General features: G+C 38.7%; 1 protein-coding gene across 3 annotated transcripts; it reads left to right on the plus strand.

The window, feature by feature from the left end:
• The first annotated feature begins 8,352 nt into the window (after positions 1 to 8,352).
• LOC133735739 (chaperone protein dnaJ 10-like) lies at positions 8,353 to 15,740 on the plus strand. 3 transcript variants are annotated; one of them, XM_062163170.1, is made up of 10 exons: positions 8,359 to 8,744; positions 8,991 to 9,097; positions 9,354 to 9,413; positions 12,111 to 12,193; positions 12,443 to 12,611; positions 12,708 to 12,837; positions 12,959 to 13,114; positions 14,730 to 14,899; positions 15,095 to 15,175; positions 15,398 to 15,740. In XM_062163170.1, the coding sequence occupies exons 2-10, from the start codon at positions 9,011 to 9,013 to the stop codon at positions 15,485 to 15,487; spliced, it is 1,026 nt and encodes a 341-aa protein (XP_062019154.1). In that variant the 5' UTR covers positions 8,359 to 8,744; positions 8,991 to 9,010; the 3' UTR covers positions 15,488 to 15,740. The 3 variants fall into 3 exon arrangements, with proteins under 3 accessions (XP_062019156.1, XP_062019154.1, XP_062019155.1); XM_062163171.1 differs by lacking the exon at positions 8,359 to 8,744 and adding an exon at positions 8,764 to 8,839; XM_062163172.1 differs by lacking the exon at positions 8,991 to 9,097 and having other exon boundaries at positions 8,353 to 8,744.
• The last annotated feature ends 562 nt before the right edge of the window (positions 15,741 to 16,302 follow it).

Consider the following 16,302-nt stretch of genomic DNA (forward strand, 5'->3'; position numbering starts at 1 on the left):
TTATCATACTTCTCACAGTGTCACACCATCATGGTATATATATATATATACGGAGCCGTTCGAGAGCGGAAGTCCGCAACCCAGAAAAAGTGCGGACGTCGCTGCTCCGGCCTCGATCGAGCGGCGACGGAGCGGAGTGGCTCTCCGGAGGGAGGCCAGGGGTCGTGCGGTCGGGTAGAGTCGCCGGCGACGGGTTTTGGGTGCTGCACAGAACCTGCAGTTGTAAGTGAGGTGGCTACCAAGAAACCGACAAGCCCGACCTCCTCCGACCTCGAATGGTGCCCAGAACGGTCCGGGACGCCTCCGGCCTCCCTCCTGCAAGCCCCGAGCCGCCTGCAAGCCGCCTGCTGCGTCGACGTCCACACTTTAGCGACAGTGCGGACGTCCGCCCTTGATCGATCCTGTATATACACACACACACACACACACACACACACATTTAGTAGTAATCCACTCAGGAATGCCACTAATACTTCACAATCGCAAAACTCGAGAGAATCATTTTTATACTTTAAAGGGAAAATTTCGCAAACAGTACACCAAGCAAAGGCCACTAATAATTCTTATACATAAAGTTCCAAACCAAACATTTCGGTACACGAAATCTGAAACTCAACCCACTATCAGTACACGACGTCAATTTTTGACACAAAAATGTCCATTATGCCCTCAGTTCTTTTTTTTTTTAATAAATTTTTTTTTCTGTTATTTTTTTTCCTTCGTTTTTATCTCTTTCTTCTTCCTCACCTCCACGCTCACTCCCTCCCTTCCAATGCCGCCCCCTTGCCCTCCAATTGATGAGATTTATGGTCCTACAGCTTATATTTGTAACTCAGCCAATATTTAGTCATGTGAAAAGAAAGAAAGAGATAAATCCGAAGGAAGAAAAAAAAAATAACAGAAAAAACGAAGGAAAAAAAATAACAGAAAAAAATAATAGAAAAAACGAAGGAAAAAAAATTATTAAAAAAAAAAGAACTGAGGGCATAATTGACATTTTGGTGTCAAAAATTGACGTCGTGTACTGATAGTGAGTCGAGTTTCAGATTTCGTGTACTGAAATGTTTGGTTTGAAACTTTATGTATAAGAATTATTAGTGGTCTTTACTTGGTGTACTGTTTACGAAATTTTCCCTACTTTAAATCTCATTTTCTTACCCATGAACCGCAGTCCTATGAACCGTAGTCGATCGAGTTCATATCATTTAAAACAAATATTCATTTCCGAAAACAATTTACAATTTATCACATAATTCCAACTAATAAGTAAATCCGTTCATAAATGAACCACGTGAGATTTACTCACTTCTAAATCCTGCTGCGTCATTTCTAACAACAAAGTTAATTTACCAGACGTACTGTCAATCACCTAAAGAAAGTACAGCCTCAATTCAGTACATGAATCACAAAAAATAATTAAATTCCGAAACTCCCGAAACAATCCAAAAATCCAAAAGTGAGCCAATCGACGCAAAACCTCATCTCAGACCACCAAAAGTCTCTGGAACACTTCTACGGTCAATGTATCAAAACTACAAGTCGATTGGACATTCGGATCCTCACGGATCGAGAACCGATCGAATCAAAAACCCCAAAACCCTAACATGCTCATACTATTTCCAAAAATTAAGTGTTGTTTATCAAAATGCTCGTATCAGCGAGTAGATCAAAATCAGGAATAGAAACTGTCCCTGAGGTGGCCGAAAGCCGCCGGAAAACGCTGCCACAGACGGTGGCAGAGCCGCCGTCAACCACCGTGTTAGGTGGTGAAACCTACCAGCAACTTTTCATCTCAACATATCCAACAACTTTCTCAATTGGCATCAAATCTAAATCAAAGCATAAGAGGTTGAAATTTTCCCAAACAGGAGCTCGGTCGGAAATTTTGCCCAGTTTTCCGACAAGCTTTGGTTCTCTATCCAGACTTCACTTCAAGCTGAATCCTTTGGGGAGCATGACCAGAATCTTCAGGTGACTCTAACAAGCCAAGTGGCTAGAGCTATGGTGGCCGGAGATGGAAGATATCAGCATTGACCTTAAACTGGATTTTGGATCGAGCTCGCCGTGCTCCGTCGCATAGATGCCGAGAGTGGAAGAGACGTTACCACGAGGAGCTAGAGGAGGAAGAGGCGAAGCCAGCCCAGGTGGTAGCTCATCCAAAGATGGCTGGACGACTAAGATATCACCGGTCAAAGGGATCGGCGATTTCCTGTTGAGAGAGAGAAAACGAGGTTCAGTTTCGAAATTTGGAAATGTGGCCTTCTTTGCAATTTCTGAAAACTTTAGTCCTTTTATCAAAAATGGAAAATTTTTCCGGATGCAATAACTTCTTCATATGAACTCCGATTTTTGTGTCCCGCATATGCACAAACTAGTATCGATGCGCTCTACGACATTTGTGAAGGAAGTTTCTGCAGAATCCTAACGTATAAAAAGTCAACCCTTGAATCGGAGCATTCCACGCGAATAATTGTTCGAAACACTTCCGCTCCACCCTCGAACCACGAAATCGTACTAACGAATACTTTATTAATTCCAAGAAACCATCAGAAATTAATAACGAATTTCCAGGGTATTACAAAAATCGAACCCTATAGAGCTATTCGAGCCAATGGATTCCATGTAAAAATGCATAGGTCATCTTAGTTATCACGACAGCGTAGGTCATCTTAGTTATGATATGATGATCTACTAAAGACTTCACACGGACATCCATTACTTCAAGCGAAACGAAGCAAGAATCAAAGGTTGATTCCTGGACTAAGTGTGACCGCCGCCGTCCACCGCCGACCTAGGGTCGCCCCTGTCCACTCTAATGACGCCATGGTAGGCGTCTCCCGTGGATGATGTTTCCCATGGCCATGACGCCATGGACGGTGATGTAATCACCAATTTTGCTTCTGATAGTGTTTCAGACGCTCAGGCCCAACCAAAGTCCTCATTGGTTGCTTCTAAGGCGTCTTGCTCGTTCTACAAAGCTTGTTCCTTATGGAAATTAGGACTGAGATCGTCCTATGAAAAGGACATGAAAATACTCATTCTGTTCTTACATCGAATCCAATGGGATTTAGTGGACTGATTCAACCAACTTGCGGATGTTTAAATATTTCATTTTGTTGGTTGACACGCAAACACGTTGGTCACGTTTGTACCATTGTCCACTTGTAATGCTACTTACGCTACACTCCTAACACAGATGATATGGCAACGAGCTTACTCCCCGGATCATCCCATTCAGTTAATAAGACTTGACAATGGTAGAAAGTTTACATCGAAGACTTTCAATGATTATTGCATATCACTGGGACCGATGTTAGACATCATATTCCCATATACACACCCAAATGGTCTCGCAGAAATGACTACGATGGTAGCCCGAACTTTTGTAATGCGCACCAATCTCCCTATATCTGCTTGGGGTGATGCAATATCGCATGTAGCTATGCTTATTCGTCTACGACCCACCGCCACTCAATCTATGTTTGTGGTACAGCTAGTGACTGGGTACAAGTATCTAGTACGCATATTTGAATATGCCATTCATGTGCCTATTGCGCCGCCACAGCGCACTATAATGGGTCCTCACGGACGAAAGAGCAAATACATTGGATATGAGACTCCAACAATCGTTCGCCACTTAATGCCCTTGCTAGGAAATCTCTTTACCGCTAGATTTGTGGATTGTCACTTTGATGAGACAGTCTTCTCGTTGTTAGGGGGAGATAAGAACATGGATGTTCAGCAAGAACGACAAGAATTGTCGTGGTCTGTCCCCACTATGTCTTATCTCGATCCCCTCTAAAGTGACGAGATCGCACATGTCTGCTGCAAACATACCTATAAGGATGGACGTTCCTATGAGAGGACATAGTGCCACCCGACATGGAGGTAGGCATGGCATCAACGCCATAGAGAGTGACACTCTAGCGTTTCAGGCCATGGCCCCAGCTAGGATGAGTGGGAGGCCCGTGGGTTCGAATGATACTTTGGCACAACTCGATCCTTTGATCATTGACACTCAAAATCCGTCTCATGAGAATGTTCCAGATTATGGTTATCGTTGGGGGATGCCTCAACGTCAGAATCTATTTCTAAAAATATAGAGCTCTCTAAAAATACACTAGTGTACATGAGATGTGGGATAGAAACTCCATCATGATTGATGATGTATTTGCTCATTTCATTGCACATGAGTTTGTTGAGTCTGATGATATCGAATCACGCTCCGTTGATGAATGAATGCCAACATAGAGAAAATTGGCATGCATGGAAACATACGATCCAGGTTAAGTTGGATTCTCTAACGAAGAGAAAGTTTTTTTGAGCCAGTGATGCCAACACCTCCTAACATAAAACCTATTGAGTAATAGGTCTTCGTTAGAAAGCGTAATGAGAAAAAGATATGGTAATCTCTCTTTATGGCCCAAGGCTTCTCACAAAACGCCCTGGAATCGACTACGAGGAGACATATTCTCTCGTAATGGATGTCATTGCACTCCAATACCCAGTCAGTTTGGTAGTTTCTGAATAACTGAACATGCAGCTTTCGAATATGGTCACTATGTATCTTTATGGGGATCTACATACGGAATGTACATGAAGGTTCCTGGTGAACTTCATTTACCCAAGTCAAGTGGCTCTAGACCACGGAGCGCATCTGCAATGAGGTTGAAACGCTCACTAAGTGACTACTTGATTGAGAAGGGATATGTAAATGCTTGCGTGTTTGTATGACAAGTTCTGGATTCTATCATGGTTCATGTTGGTGACATGAGCTTCTTTAGAAGCCCTTAAAGAGTTAAGAGAAATTTCCGAACACTTGAAATCCGAGTTTGATATCAAAGATCTTGGGAAAACATGATTATGTCTCGGTTTGGAACTTGAGCACCATGTTAATGGATGCTTAGGCATTTTATCAGGTCAAGTCTTCAAGCACGCCCATGATCGTCCATAGTCTTGATCCTAAAAACGATATTCTTCATTCGAAGGATGATGACGAAGATATGCTAGAGGCAGAAGTGCCCTACTTAAGTAAAATAGGTGCATTATTGTACTTAGCTTAATGCACAAGATCATATATCTCATTTATAGTGAACTTGTTAGCTAGGTATAGCTTTGCGCCAACGCGAAGCCATTGGAGTGGTGTAAAAGATATCTTTCGATACTTGAGATGTACAATTGATATAGGCTTGTTCTATCCCTACAGAAAGATGATGAATTCGGACCGATCACACACCAGGAACGCCGCCAACCGTGGTCTACGTCCCTTAACCCCATCCCAAAACGATATTAGTGTTTTGAAAGGTTTTTCTGATCCTGGGTATCTCTCTGATCCACACAAATGTCATTCCCAAACTGGTTATGTGTTCACCTTGGGTAAGTCCGCGATATCTTGGAGGTCTACAAAACAGACCCTAGTCGCTATATCTTCAAACCATGTAGAGATTAGTGCTCTTCACAAAATGGTTCGTGAATGTATGTGAATTTTTGGATCCATAAATACGCATGTTCGAAGCAATTATGGTTTGAAGTCTACCACAGATGAGCCTACGAGCATTTAAGAGGATAATGTTGCTTGCATTGAACAAATGAAGCAAGGCTGCATCAAAGGCGACAACACCAAGCATCATCAGCAACAATAGACTCGCCTTAAGATCAAAGTGAACTAGGTTCGATCTGAGGACAGTGTGACAGACTTGTTCACTAAGTCATTGCCTAAATCCACTTTCGAGAAACATGTTGGCAGCATCGTTTGCGGAAGTTATCCGAATTCCCATAACCGTAGTCATCAAGGGGAGATGTAGACATCATGGGGGGAGATGTCTACATGCTTGGTCTCGAAATTTGAAGGTGTGTTGTACTCTTTTTCTCCTTCGACCGAGGTTATTTTTGTCCCACTGTGTTTTTGTTACTCGACAAGGTTTTTGACGAGGTAACGAGAGGAGCACCACGTTTGGGCGACTCAAGGAAGAGTGTTTAAGGACACCTAGTTTGTGTGTCTGGCCCAAAATTTGATTACTTGTCTGAGTTATAATAGGGTTAGCCTTATCGATATCTACGGAGATATTTCAATCATTGTATGATTTAGTTACCTTGTAAGACACAGATTATTTGCTTGTAATCCTCTATATAAAGAGGCCCTTATTATCAATGAAAGCATAATTCATTCTCCCAAATTCTCTCTGCTGTTCTTTGCATCCCTTTTTCCTAAAACACACACACACACACACACACAAATATAGTTGAAAACATGAAAATAATTGTTCAACTGGACTATCACACAATACGGAATAGTCAGATTCAGCTGTTGAAGCTTTAGCATCTCTATCTGGTGGAAGCTTGTAGATCTCTTTTAGGACAAGATTGGAGTTATGGAGTCTATCTATCATGAGAAGAACTGTGTTGCTTTCTTTCTGGATTCACCCCCTTTTTAATTTTAATTTTTTTTTGCAAGAAGATTTGCCCTCTCTTTAGACTTTTTTTTTTTTTTTGAGAAGACCTCTCTTTAGACTTGGGTCTATTGCTGCTAAACGATCCTCCTCCTTGTTGTGAATTGGCGCTGATCGATGACATAGATTTTTTTAATTTTTAATTTTTTTTTTATCATCAACAAGTCAACAAAAAGTCTTTCATGAGTCGAACTCACAACCTCTCACTTACAAATGAGAGAAATGGTATTGCGCGATGACATAGTTGGGGTAATGTTTTTATGAAATATTCCCTTTTTATTTTTTTTATTTTTTATAAATATCTTATAGTTGATTTAAATGGGCCACACATTATTAGATACAATCATACAATAAAGTCCAATTAGATACAATAAAAATATGGGTCCTTGATCCAAAACACCAAAATGAGCTTAAATTATCTCACTAACTCCAGCAATACATTTTTATTTCCACTAAACCAATTTAAAATAAAGTGACTATTTTACCCTTAACCTAATTAATAATCTACATTATTGTCCTCTCTTTCTCATTCCTCCGGTGCAAATCTTCTCTCGCTCTCTCTCCTCCTCCTCCTCCAAAATCCGGTTCCGGACTCCGACTTCCAACATCAGAATTCAAAGTGGGTTCGTTTGAAGCCATGAAGAAAAACCTCTAGGTGAGGAGATAATAAACTGACACTAGGTAGGACAGAGAGTTTCGTGCAACTTAATCTGATGGCTTTGTTTTGGAAGTAGTACTATCACTATATATATTTATATATGTGTGTGTGTGTGTGTGTGTGTGTGTGTGTGTGTACATATATATAATTTCGTGCAACTTAATATGATGGCTTTGTTTTGGAAGTAGTACTATCACTACTGCATATATATATGATTCTCGGTTTATTGCGTGTATATATATATACAATATCGGGCTTCATGTTTTTCATGCCCAATTTGAGCTTGAAATAGAAAAATGATGTACTAAATAAACTTTTATTGGGGGGCAATAAACCTAAGAAAGGTTTATTGGCCCCTAATAAACCTTTCTTGCCCCCAAACAAAGGTTTTGAATTGATATAATCTCCTCATCTTCTTCAATAAATGTCTATTGCGAGCCAATAAAGGTCATTGGGTGCAATTGGAGGGGGGGGGGGCAATAAACCTCTCCGGCTACCTATGAGATCTCCGAAAACCTCTTTGAGGACCTCCGGCAAGGTTTCATAAACTTTTATTGTCTACTAGAGGGCAATAAAGATCTATTGGGTGGCAATAAAGATTTATTGGGGGATAATAAATCTTTATTAGGGGGGCAATAAACCTCTCTGGTGACCTATAAGATCTTCGACGACCTCTTTGGGGACCTCCAGTGAGGTTTTTAGAGAAGTTCTGCGGTCGGCGACCGATGACCATATTCCGGTAACCTGTGAACGGACTCCGGCGACCGATGACCGAATTCTGACGACCGGTAACCAGACTCCGGCAGCCGGTGACCGGATTCCTACAAGTCTCTCCTATAACTTATCTCTCCTCCACTCTCTCTCTCTCTCTCTCTCTCTCTCTCTCTCTCTATATATATATATATATATATATATATATATATATATATATATATATATATAACAAAGAGATGAGGGCAAAATAGTCTTAAAAATAAACAAAAAACAAAAAAAAAATTAATTGGGTATTAGGGAGGACCTTATTAGAGTCTTTATGGGTAAGTTGGGAAAAAAATAAATGGATGGTATAAGGGGGAAAAAATCCCTAGAATTAAGGTAAATGGTCAAAAACCCTAAAAATAACAAAGGTTTGAAAATGTGAGTATTTGGCACGATAAGGGGCAACTCCAACCATAAAGTCTCATTTGGGGGTGCTATTCTCCCTTTAGCACCTTCTTGCACTATTTATATAGCACTCAATTCTCATCACCAACTAATTAGGTGCTATATAAGGGTGCTATTTTCACTATTCTTAATTAAAATATAAGATGAATATAAAGTTTATCAATATTATATTAAAAAAAATTTAATCAATTTAATTAAAAATGTGTTGCTCGTGTTACTGTTCATGGTCATGATTCTGGAAAAGTCAAAATTTTCAGACTTGATTTGAGACCAAATCCTATATTGTTGAGACCAACTTCCCCTAAATTGGATTGTTGGAGAGCCTAAGTCTCATCTTGGTTTCAAATATGGGATAGAACCCCCATGTTAGAATTGCCCTAAGGGGCATGCGGCATACTAGAAGTGACCGGAAGGAGCTTTATTTTTCAATCGGCAATTACGGATCACAGATCTGCTATTCTGTTATAACATTGGTAATTTGTTACGCACATTACATTTCATTATCCTATTTTCTTACCTCCCTTTGATCCCATCATCTTCATTCTCTAAATTTCACTACCATTGAGACGTACGTTGCTGGATTCAATGTTGTAATCTCTTGGGTTTCTTTTCTTTTTTTTTTTGCTTTTGATTGACTAGAGAGAAAAAGAACCAAAGCCTCAATGTGTATAGATTGTTCGAATATGAATTGAATTCATGGTATTTGTGTGTCTGATTAGGTTGTGATGATCTGACAAATATGGTGAGGGATAGTGCCTTTTATGATATATTGGATATCAATGTTGACGCCTCTGATATTCAGATAAAAAAGGCTTATTATCAGAAGGTAATCAAAGCTTTCACTCTCACGTACAGTCTCTTCTTCAGTGTCTTACTCTTTATTTCTGAAGAAATTTAGCTTGCTTAAATCGAGTCTTGAGCGGTATTGTATATTAGCATTGTGCTCTGTTATATGTTTTTCTTTATTTCCTTGCCATTAAAAGTTGGAAAATTTCTTTTAGTTGAATTGTTATAGCAAGAAGAACCATTTTGAGAATGGTGTACTAAGTTACTGAAAGGTTTCTATTTATATCTCTTACTAGGCAACAGAAGTTCACCCTGATAAAAATCATGGAGATCCAAAGGCTGCCGAAGATTTCATAGTAAGCTAATTACGTCTCTCTCTCTCTCGCGTTTATAATCCTCCTTTTTGTTTTGTTTCTTAGTATTAGCCTTCATATTCCACTTCCCTAGCACATTATGCAGGGATCTGTTTCTGTGTCACACAAACTAGAGTTGATTGAATTGCTTGTTTGCACCACAAGTAAGGTTTAAAAGATCGGCTGTAACAGAAATATCAATACTCAAATGTAAGGATTTATCGATAAGAATATATCAAAAGATATCTCGATATCTTGGAAATATCAATTGGTACCTTACGAAAGACAATTTGTGCATACGTTAAAGATAAACTCAACAATGGGGTCCCTAGTCCCTACTCATGATAAGTTGATGTACAACCAAAAAGAGTTCCTATATATGACAGCCAAAAGTAGATGTGTGTCCAGATAACGTAAAATCACTTGAACCATGCTTAATTAAGAGCGATATCTATAGTTTGAAATTATAGTACTGAACATGATAGTTATTAGATTGCACTTTTTAGCTCCCTACTAGTTCTCTTTGAATGAGATAGTGACTAAGTCCATGAGTGTAGGCCAATAACTCAATATTATGGAAAGGACAAAGTTATCAATCACAGTTTTTCTTTTTCTTGATTGACATCCAAATGCAATTAGCTTGATCTATTAAATATAAGTTAATCATGACTGTTTTGGCCTTGATTTGGAGGAATTAGGAAGTTAAAGAATTGCTCAGGCCAGGGTTAGGTTTTCATCAATATCTTTGTTTTCAATTTTGCCAAATTTCTGTAAAAACTCGACAAGATCTGTAATCTTGCTCTGATATATCCAAGATATTGGAAATATTGGCCTGATATCGATATCGGGATACAGAGAATAAGTTACTTTACTCCTGAATAATTATCAATCAACCCAAAGAAGGATATATTGGCAGATATTTGAAACCTTGGCTTTAAGGATCCAACAAAGAGGCGAAGTGGTGGTATCTTTCTGTCCATTACAAACGACACGCCTCGCCTGCTCCCTCCCCATGTTTTTATGGATTCCTTCTTATGTCGACAGATATTTGAAACTGGGGTATTTCCTGGTTTTGCAATCCCATGACCATGAAAATAGAGCTTGATGTAATAGAGAATAAAGAGCTGACACATCCGGATAAGATTTCAGATATCCGGTTGCTCTTGCAGGAGGTAACATTGCTCCTACCTAGTTTCCATCAAAGCAAACCTTTGCTTCCACATTCCCTTCACCCCCTTCCCGATGGAGCCTGGTCTAAGTAACTCTAATGATGCATTAATGGGGTTGCAGCCAGGGATTTGTACTCTAGATTTTGCTGTTTCTCCTTTGGTCATGGTTGCCAAAAGTTCAAAACTGGTCCAGTCCTGCAATGCAACACCACTAACTTGAGGTAATAGTGGAATTTGATTCGAAACAACTGAAGGTTTGCATAGTTAACAGACAGATGTATCCACTTATTCTCATAAGTTATGGGAAACTTTCGACAAGGTACTGGTCTTGGATCCACCATCAATCGAACAATGCTGCTGTCAAGAGGATGTGCAGATTTTCACCTCCTAACCCTACAACCGGAGGAGCCTAATCCTTTAGCCTCCTCGTGCTGCTGCTCGCCTTTGTTCAAAGTAGTCTACCACAGTCAGTCTCAGTTCTTTGCTTATAGCTTTTTATGTGGTCTGTTAGATAAGTTGTTTTCCTGTAAATAGTCGTGTTCTAATCTCTCTCCTTTTCGATCTGGTTTATTTTCCTGCTCTTGAACAATTCTTCATTTGTGCGTGCCAATGGACATTGGTGATGGTGGCCATAGGTAGATGTACAAGAAGGTTCACTTGAAGTTCGAGGAAAGGCCCTAGAATCTTTCAAGGTGGAGACTGTTGAGATGCACTGAAATGAATGAGAAGCGTGAAAGAAATCAGGAATGTTGCACAGAAGTGAGATCCACTACCACTGCATTTTTTTTCCCCAAACTTCGCTCAAGTGGCACCCAACTTTGCTCGAGCGCTCTGGGACTTTTGGCCTTTGTTTTTTTTACCTTTGCTTGGTTTCCTAATGTGGTTTTTCCTTCAAGTGATCTTTAGAGCCTATTAGTTTGGCCTCAAAACACCAATTTAACGAGATCGATCTTTGAGAAATTTAATGTTTAGCAATGAGACACTCTTGTGAGAGCTTTTACATCTCAGTGATTTGAGTGCATTAAGAATTCTTTATTGAGTATTTATATCGAGGAGAACATATAATTTTTAATTTCTTTTGCGAGGAATGAGTCTATTTGTAATCTTCTTTATCTCTCTTAGTTGATCTTGGTCACCACTTACACATGTAGCTCAATTTGGAGTGAACCATGTAATGTCTCCAGTCGTTTGTAGTTATGCTTAGTCTTTGGTATCTCTTCATTGTTATCTGCGATCTTGCACTAAAAGTTTGGCTTTGGCAAAATTCCTAACAAGGTGCACATTCCCTTCCCATTTGATTTCCTGGTTGATTATGCTTTATAACTAAGAGTCCTGTAAAAGAAAAAAGAAAAAAGAAAAAAAAAACATTAATTTTTGGTTTCAACTCTAATCTCTGTCCGCTTCTCATCCATTTCATGCCACTTGTATTAAGGTTCATGGTAGCCGGTGTTGCTTTTTTCTTCTTTTCTTATGATGTAATCATTTTCAATACCTGTTGGGGCTTACTTTCCTGGTTATTATATGCATATAGGCACTTGGTGAAGCTTATCAGGTCTTAATTGATCCTGAGAAGCGTGGATGGTATAACAAGCATGGAAAGCTATGCATACCACAGTAAGTCCGTACAAAGTTGGGCAATGAATCATCATTTATCGATAGACATCTTGTAATGCAGCGTCTGAAATACTAGTGTTTTTCATTTAAATTATACACCACTGAATTTACCCTTGACCATGCTTAATCAATAAATCAAACAATGAAATAGCTTGTTCTGCTTTTGGTATATAAACAATGAAATAATTTTTGTAAGAGTATGTATGACCCAATGGGCTTATTTAACTGAACTTTCTGTCTCTTTGATAGGGACTTCTGGTTACACAGTTACTGTGTGTACGGGATGGTTTATGGGAGTGAATGCTTTAAAGATTACATTGGCGAATTTGCTTCGACTACTTTCTTATCATGTCTTGAAATGGAAGAAGAGGCAGAGGATCCTGAAGTCCGAAAGAAGAGAGCTTGGGAGAAGACACAGGTATGCTTTTTTGGCTGGTGTATCCTATCAAAATGCCTGATTTATCAAACTCCTAATAACCTTCCTTCACCATTGTTTTTATTTTTACTCGTGTAGAAATTGCTGGAGGAAAGGCATGAAAATCTCACTAAGATTATGATAGATCGCATTCAACCATATGTTGATGGTCATATAGATGAGTTTGAAAAATTAGTAGATTCAGAAGCCCGGCGCCTATCAACAGCTGGTAAACCTTTTTCTTTTTTCCTTTTTCTTATAGTTTGCAAGTGCGACAGCAAATTTCATATATAGTTTGCACTTTGCTTGTTGTAGTTTTATTGACGCACAATGATTTCTTTCATCATCAGCCTTTGGAGAGTGTCTTCTACATACACTTGGTATTGCATACATGACTAAAGCTGCAAATGAACTGAAAGGAAAGGAGGAATGCGGGAGAACAAAGTGGATCAAAGTAAATGGTCCCAAAGGATTCGAGATGAGGTCGCAAATACATGCAGCCAAAGGTGCACATTCTACTACGAGGGAGTTCTTTTTTTGTACCAAATAACAACTCATAGTAAATTTATTTGGGCCAAATGACTCTCTGACCACCCCTTTAAAAAAAAAAAAAAACAAATGACTTTCTGACCACGTCGAGAAAAATAGGCTGCAATTATATTAGAGACCCCAAGCATTATCCCAAGCTTTTTTTACCAACTAAGGTGAGAAGTAACATGGTAACTTGTTATAGATAAAGGAGATCAAAATAGTTGAGGTATAAAAATTTGGGATAATAGTTGGTGCCTCCCGTCTCTAGTAGTTATTCGTTGAGTAGGTTCAAAGTACCACAGTTTACGGCCACAAGAACGACCATTTTATGTGACAGGTTTGACCAACAAAAATTTAGATAGCTTGTGTTGTATATTGTTTTCTTATTTTGCTTTTGATTTAAGGGGTATTTGAGTTTGGGAGCTCATCTATCATAGTGGAGAGAAAACAACTGGACGAATATCTAGTGGGTATTTTGCTCAGGTTATGAAGTAATTTTTGGGGATTTTCTGGATTTAATATTTTAATTAGCAAACAAGTAATCCTTATTTAGTTATAATTGAGTTCTAGTAGGTGTCAGTATAATTACACAGTTTAGGGATTAAGGGTAGGCATAGCAAACGTGTGACCCAGGGTTGAGTATGTCATTATGTGTTTCAGAAAGACTAAAATATTGTTTATCATAATTTTAGACAATGTTAGGCGAATTACATTTTTAAAAAACATTTCTATATTTTGGCATCGAACTGAGTTTAGAACCGGGTTCTATTACCATATCTCTCGGGACAGGCGGTGTACGCACCGGCGGATCTATATAGTACACGGGACGGCTCAAGCCCGCCCGAAATTTTTGGAGGAAAAAAAACTTCTATATATAGTGTCACCAAAATGCTGACGTTTTAATGTTGAAGCCCACCCGAAAATAATTAGGAATCAGTCTCTAGTCTTCTCTCCATCATTTCCATCACTCATCATCGATTGAGCCCTCGTTTTCTTCTTCACTCAGATTTCTCACTCTAGTTTCTAGAGCCAGTCAACAACCGCTTGTTCTCTTCTAGATACTTTCTTCTCCCGGCCTTTGTCGACGACAATACGACATGATATTTCTTATATTTGTACATAGTTGTACCAAAAAAAAATTTTGGCCTTCGCCCAAAAGAAGACATCTGAATATGTAGCTCACCCCATTTTCAAATCCTAGATCCGCCACTAGGTGTACGTACTTAGGGGATTAGGATTAGGGCCTAAATCCTAGAGACCAAACTCTATGAAATCCAGAAATACTTTCACATATAGTAGTGATTAAGTTACATTCTGAAGTTCTGACAAAAAAAAGAAGGTTACATTTTGGTTCTCTTTAACTGGTAATGTCAAGAACACTCGCAGTGGGATAATTCAGTTGCTTGCTGATAGTTCTTAACAAGTGGTCATAGCAATTGGTTTAACAGGTAGACCCCATGTCAGGAGTCACCTGATGTTGTCAGTATTATCGAGAAATGTGGTCTCTCTCGCATTACTTATCCTTAATCAAAAGTTATGTTGTACGGAAGTCCCAGTAATTAAACTCATGCTCATCATCTGACTTTGCAGAGTCTGAACGGACAGTGGGACGACTAGATCGTACAAACCAATCTCAACATGACAAGGAAGAAGATTTACGGCTACACATTTTTAGTTATCTAAACAACTGGAGGATTGATAATGCATGGAGTACTAATGTAGTCGATATTGATACAATTTCGTCATATATTTGCAAAGCAGTGAGTTCCAGGATTTCCTTTATTTATGGCCCATGAGATGTGTACCTAATAATTGAACTTTATAATCAAATACAGGAAAATTAGAAGAAACTTTAGATTAATATGAAGCTAGTTATGAGTTACAACCGAAAGATATAGATAAATACATTAGCATCTGGAGAAAAATGATTTGACAGCTATTCTATTCAATTTCAGATACTTAAAGACTCCACTGTATCTAAAGATGTTCTGAGGCTTCGGGCAGAAGCATTGGCTAAGTTGGGAAAAATCTTCAAAGTAAGCTTTCGTTTCTTTGTTTTTCTGTTTGGAGGTGAATTGCATACTAGTATTAGTGTTCTTGCAGTATAATATTATACATGACCTAAACTTGTGGGATATATTTGAAAGGATGTGCAAGGTAGGGATCTACTATAGCTGGAAATTAAGGGGTAATTGACATATGCCGCATATGTAATTGGCTTTCCATCTGATGAAGTTTGAATTTTCGTTATTTTCCAGGGTGCGAATCCTCCTTACCGTAGAGAGTACAATATCTGCCTTGAAGATGGACAGCAGAATGAAAATGAGGACTCTGATTACTCAGATTAATTGCTTCATACCACACCAAGTAGATCCATTGTTGAAAGTGGGTTATTGACGGTTACCGGTTATCTTTACAGCTTCGATCGATCACAAGATGTCCATCCGCCGAGTGTTATTTTTATTCATCTTTATCTTTTAACCCCATTGATCAGGTTATTGAAGCTTTTGTACGAAAAACTGCTGAATTTTTTTAAGAGTGAATTAGCAAGTCCCTGATTTATTTAGGTGCGGCTATTGCCACCCTCTTAATTACTTTCTTCATTCTGCATTCTCTTTCCAGTTTCCACCTTACATATATTCTTTTAATTTCAAGTTTACTTAGTTCACCCATTTACAGTACCTAAAATATATACCCTCTTCCAATATTATAGGGTTTATCACTTTAACTCGAATTCTTTTTCTATTTAGCTTCCTCCGCGTCTCGATTTATTTATTTTTCGTTAGCATAAGATGAGAACGATTGAAGATGATGAATGCTAAGAAAGAAAGCGTTAGGGTTTAATGATGAATGAAGATATTAAAAATGAAGTTTATATTCTATAGAGTGTGATAAGAAGAACAAATTGTAATTTTTAAAAAGATATAGTCTTTTATTGTAATTTAATATTAGAATATTTTAGTCTTTCAATAAATCAAAAACTTGTAAGGTGGAGAAAGTGGTTAGTAGGGTGACAATAGCCGTACCCTTTATTTGATGCATTGTGGGCAATCTGAACAATGCGATCATTAGGGATGGCAATGGAGAGGGTAGGGTAAGGGGATTAAATTACCATCCTCATACTCGACTTTATTCCCCATCCCCTTACCCGGCCCAATCCTCG

This window comes from Rosa rugosa, chromosome 3 (assembly GCF_958449725.1).
Source record: "Rosa rugosa chromosome 3, drRosRugo1.1, whole genome shotgun sequence".
Classification (NCBI taxonomy): domain Eukaryota; kingdom Viridiplantae; phylum Streptophyta; class Magnoliopsida; order Rosales; family Rosaceae; genus Rosa; species Rosa rugosa.

Excerpts from the sequence above, each read along its gene's own strand:
- LOC133735739 (XM_062163172.1), top strand. The coding sequence starts at position 8,658 with ATGCGGCATACTAGAAGTGACCGGAAGGAGCTTTATTTTTCAATCGGC. Across the intron at positions 8,745-9,353 it reads GCTATTCTGTTATAACATTG|GCAACAGAAGTTCACCCTGA; the intron begins GTAATTTGTTAC and ends ATCTCTTACTAG. Across the intron at positions 13,115-14,729 it reads GCAAATACATGCAGCCAAAG|AGTCTGAACGGACAGTGGGA; the intron begins GTGCACATTCTA and ends CTGACTTTGCAG.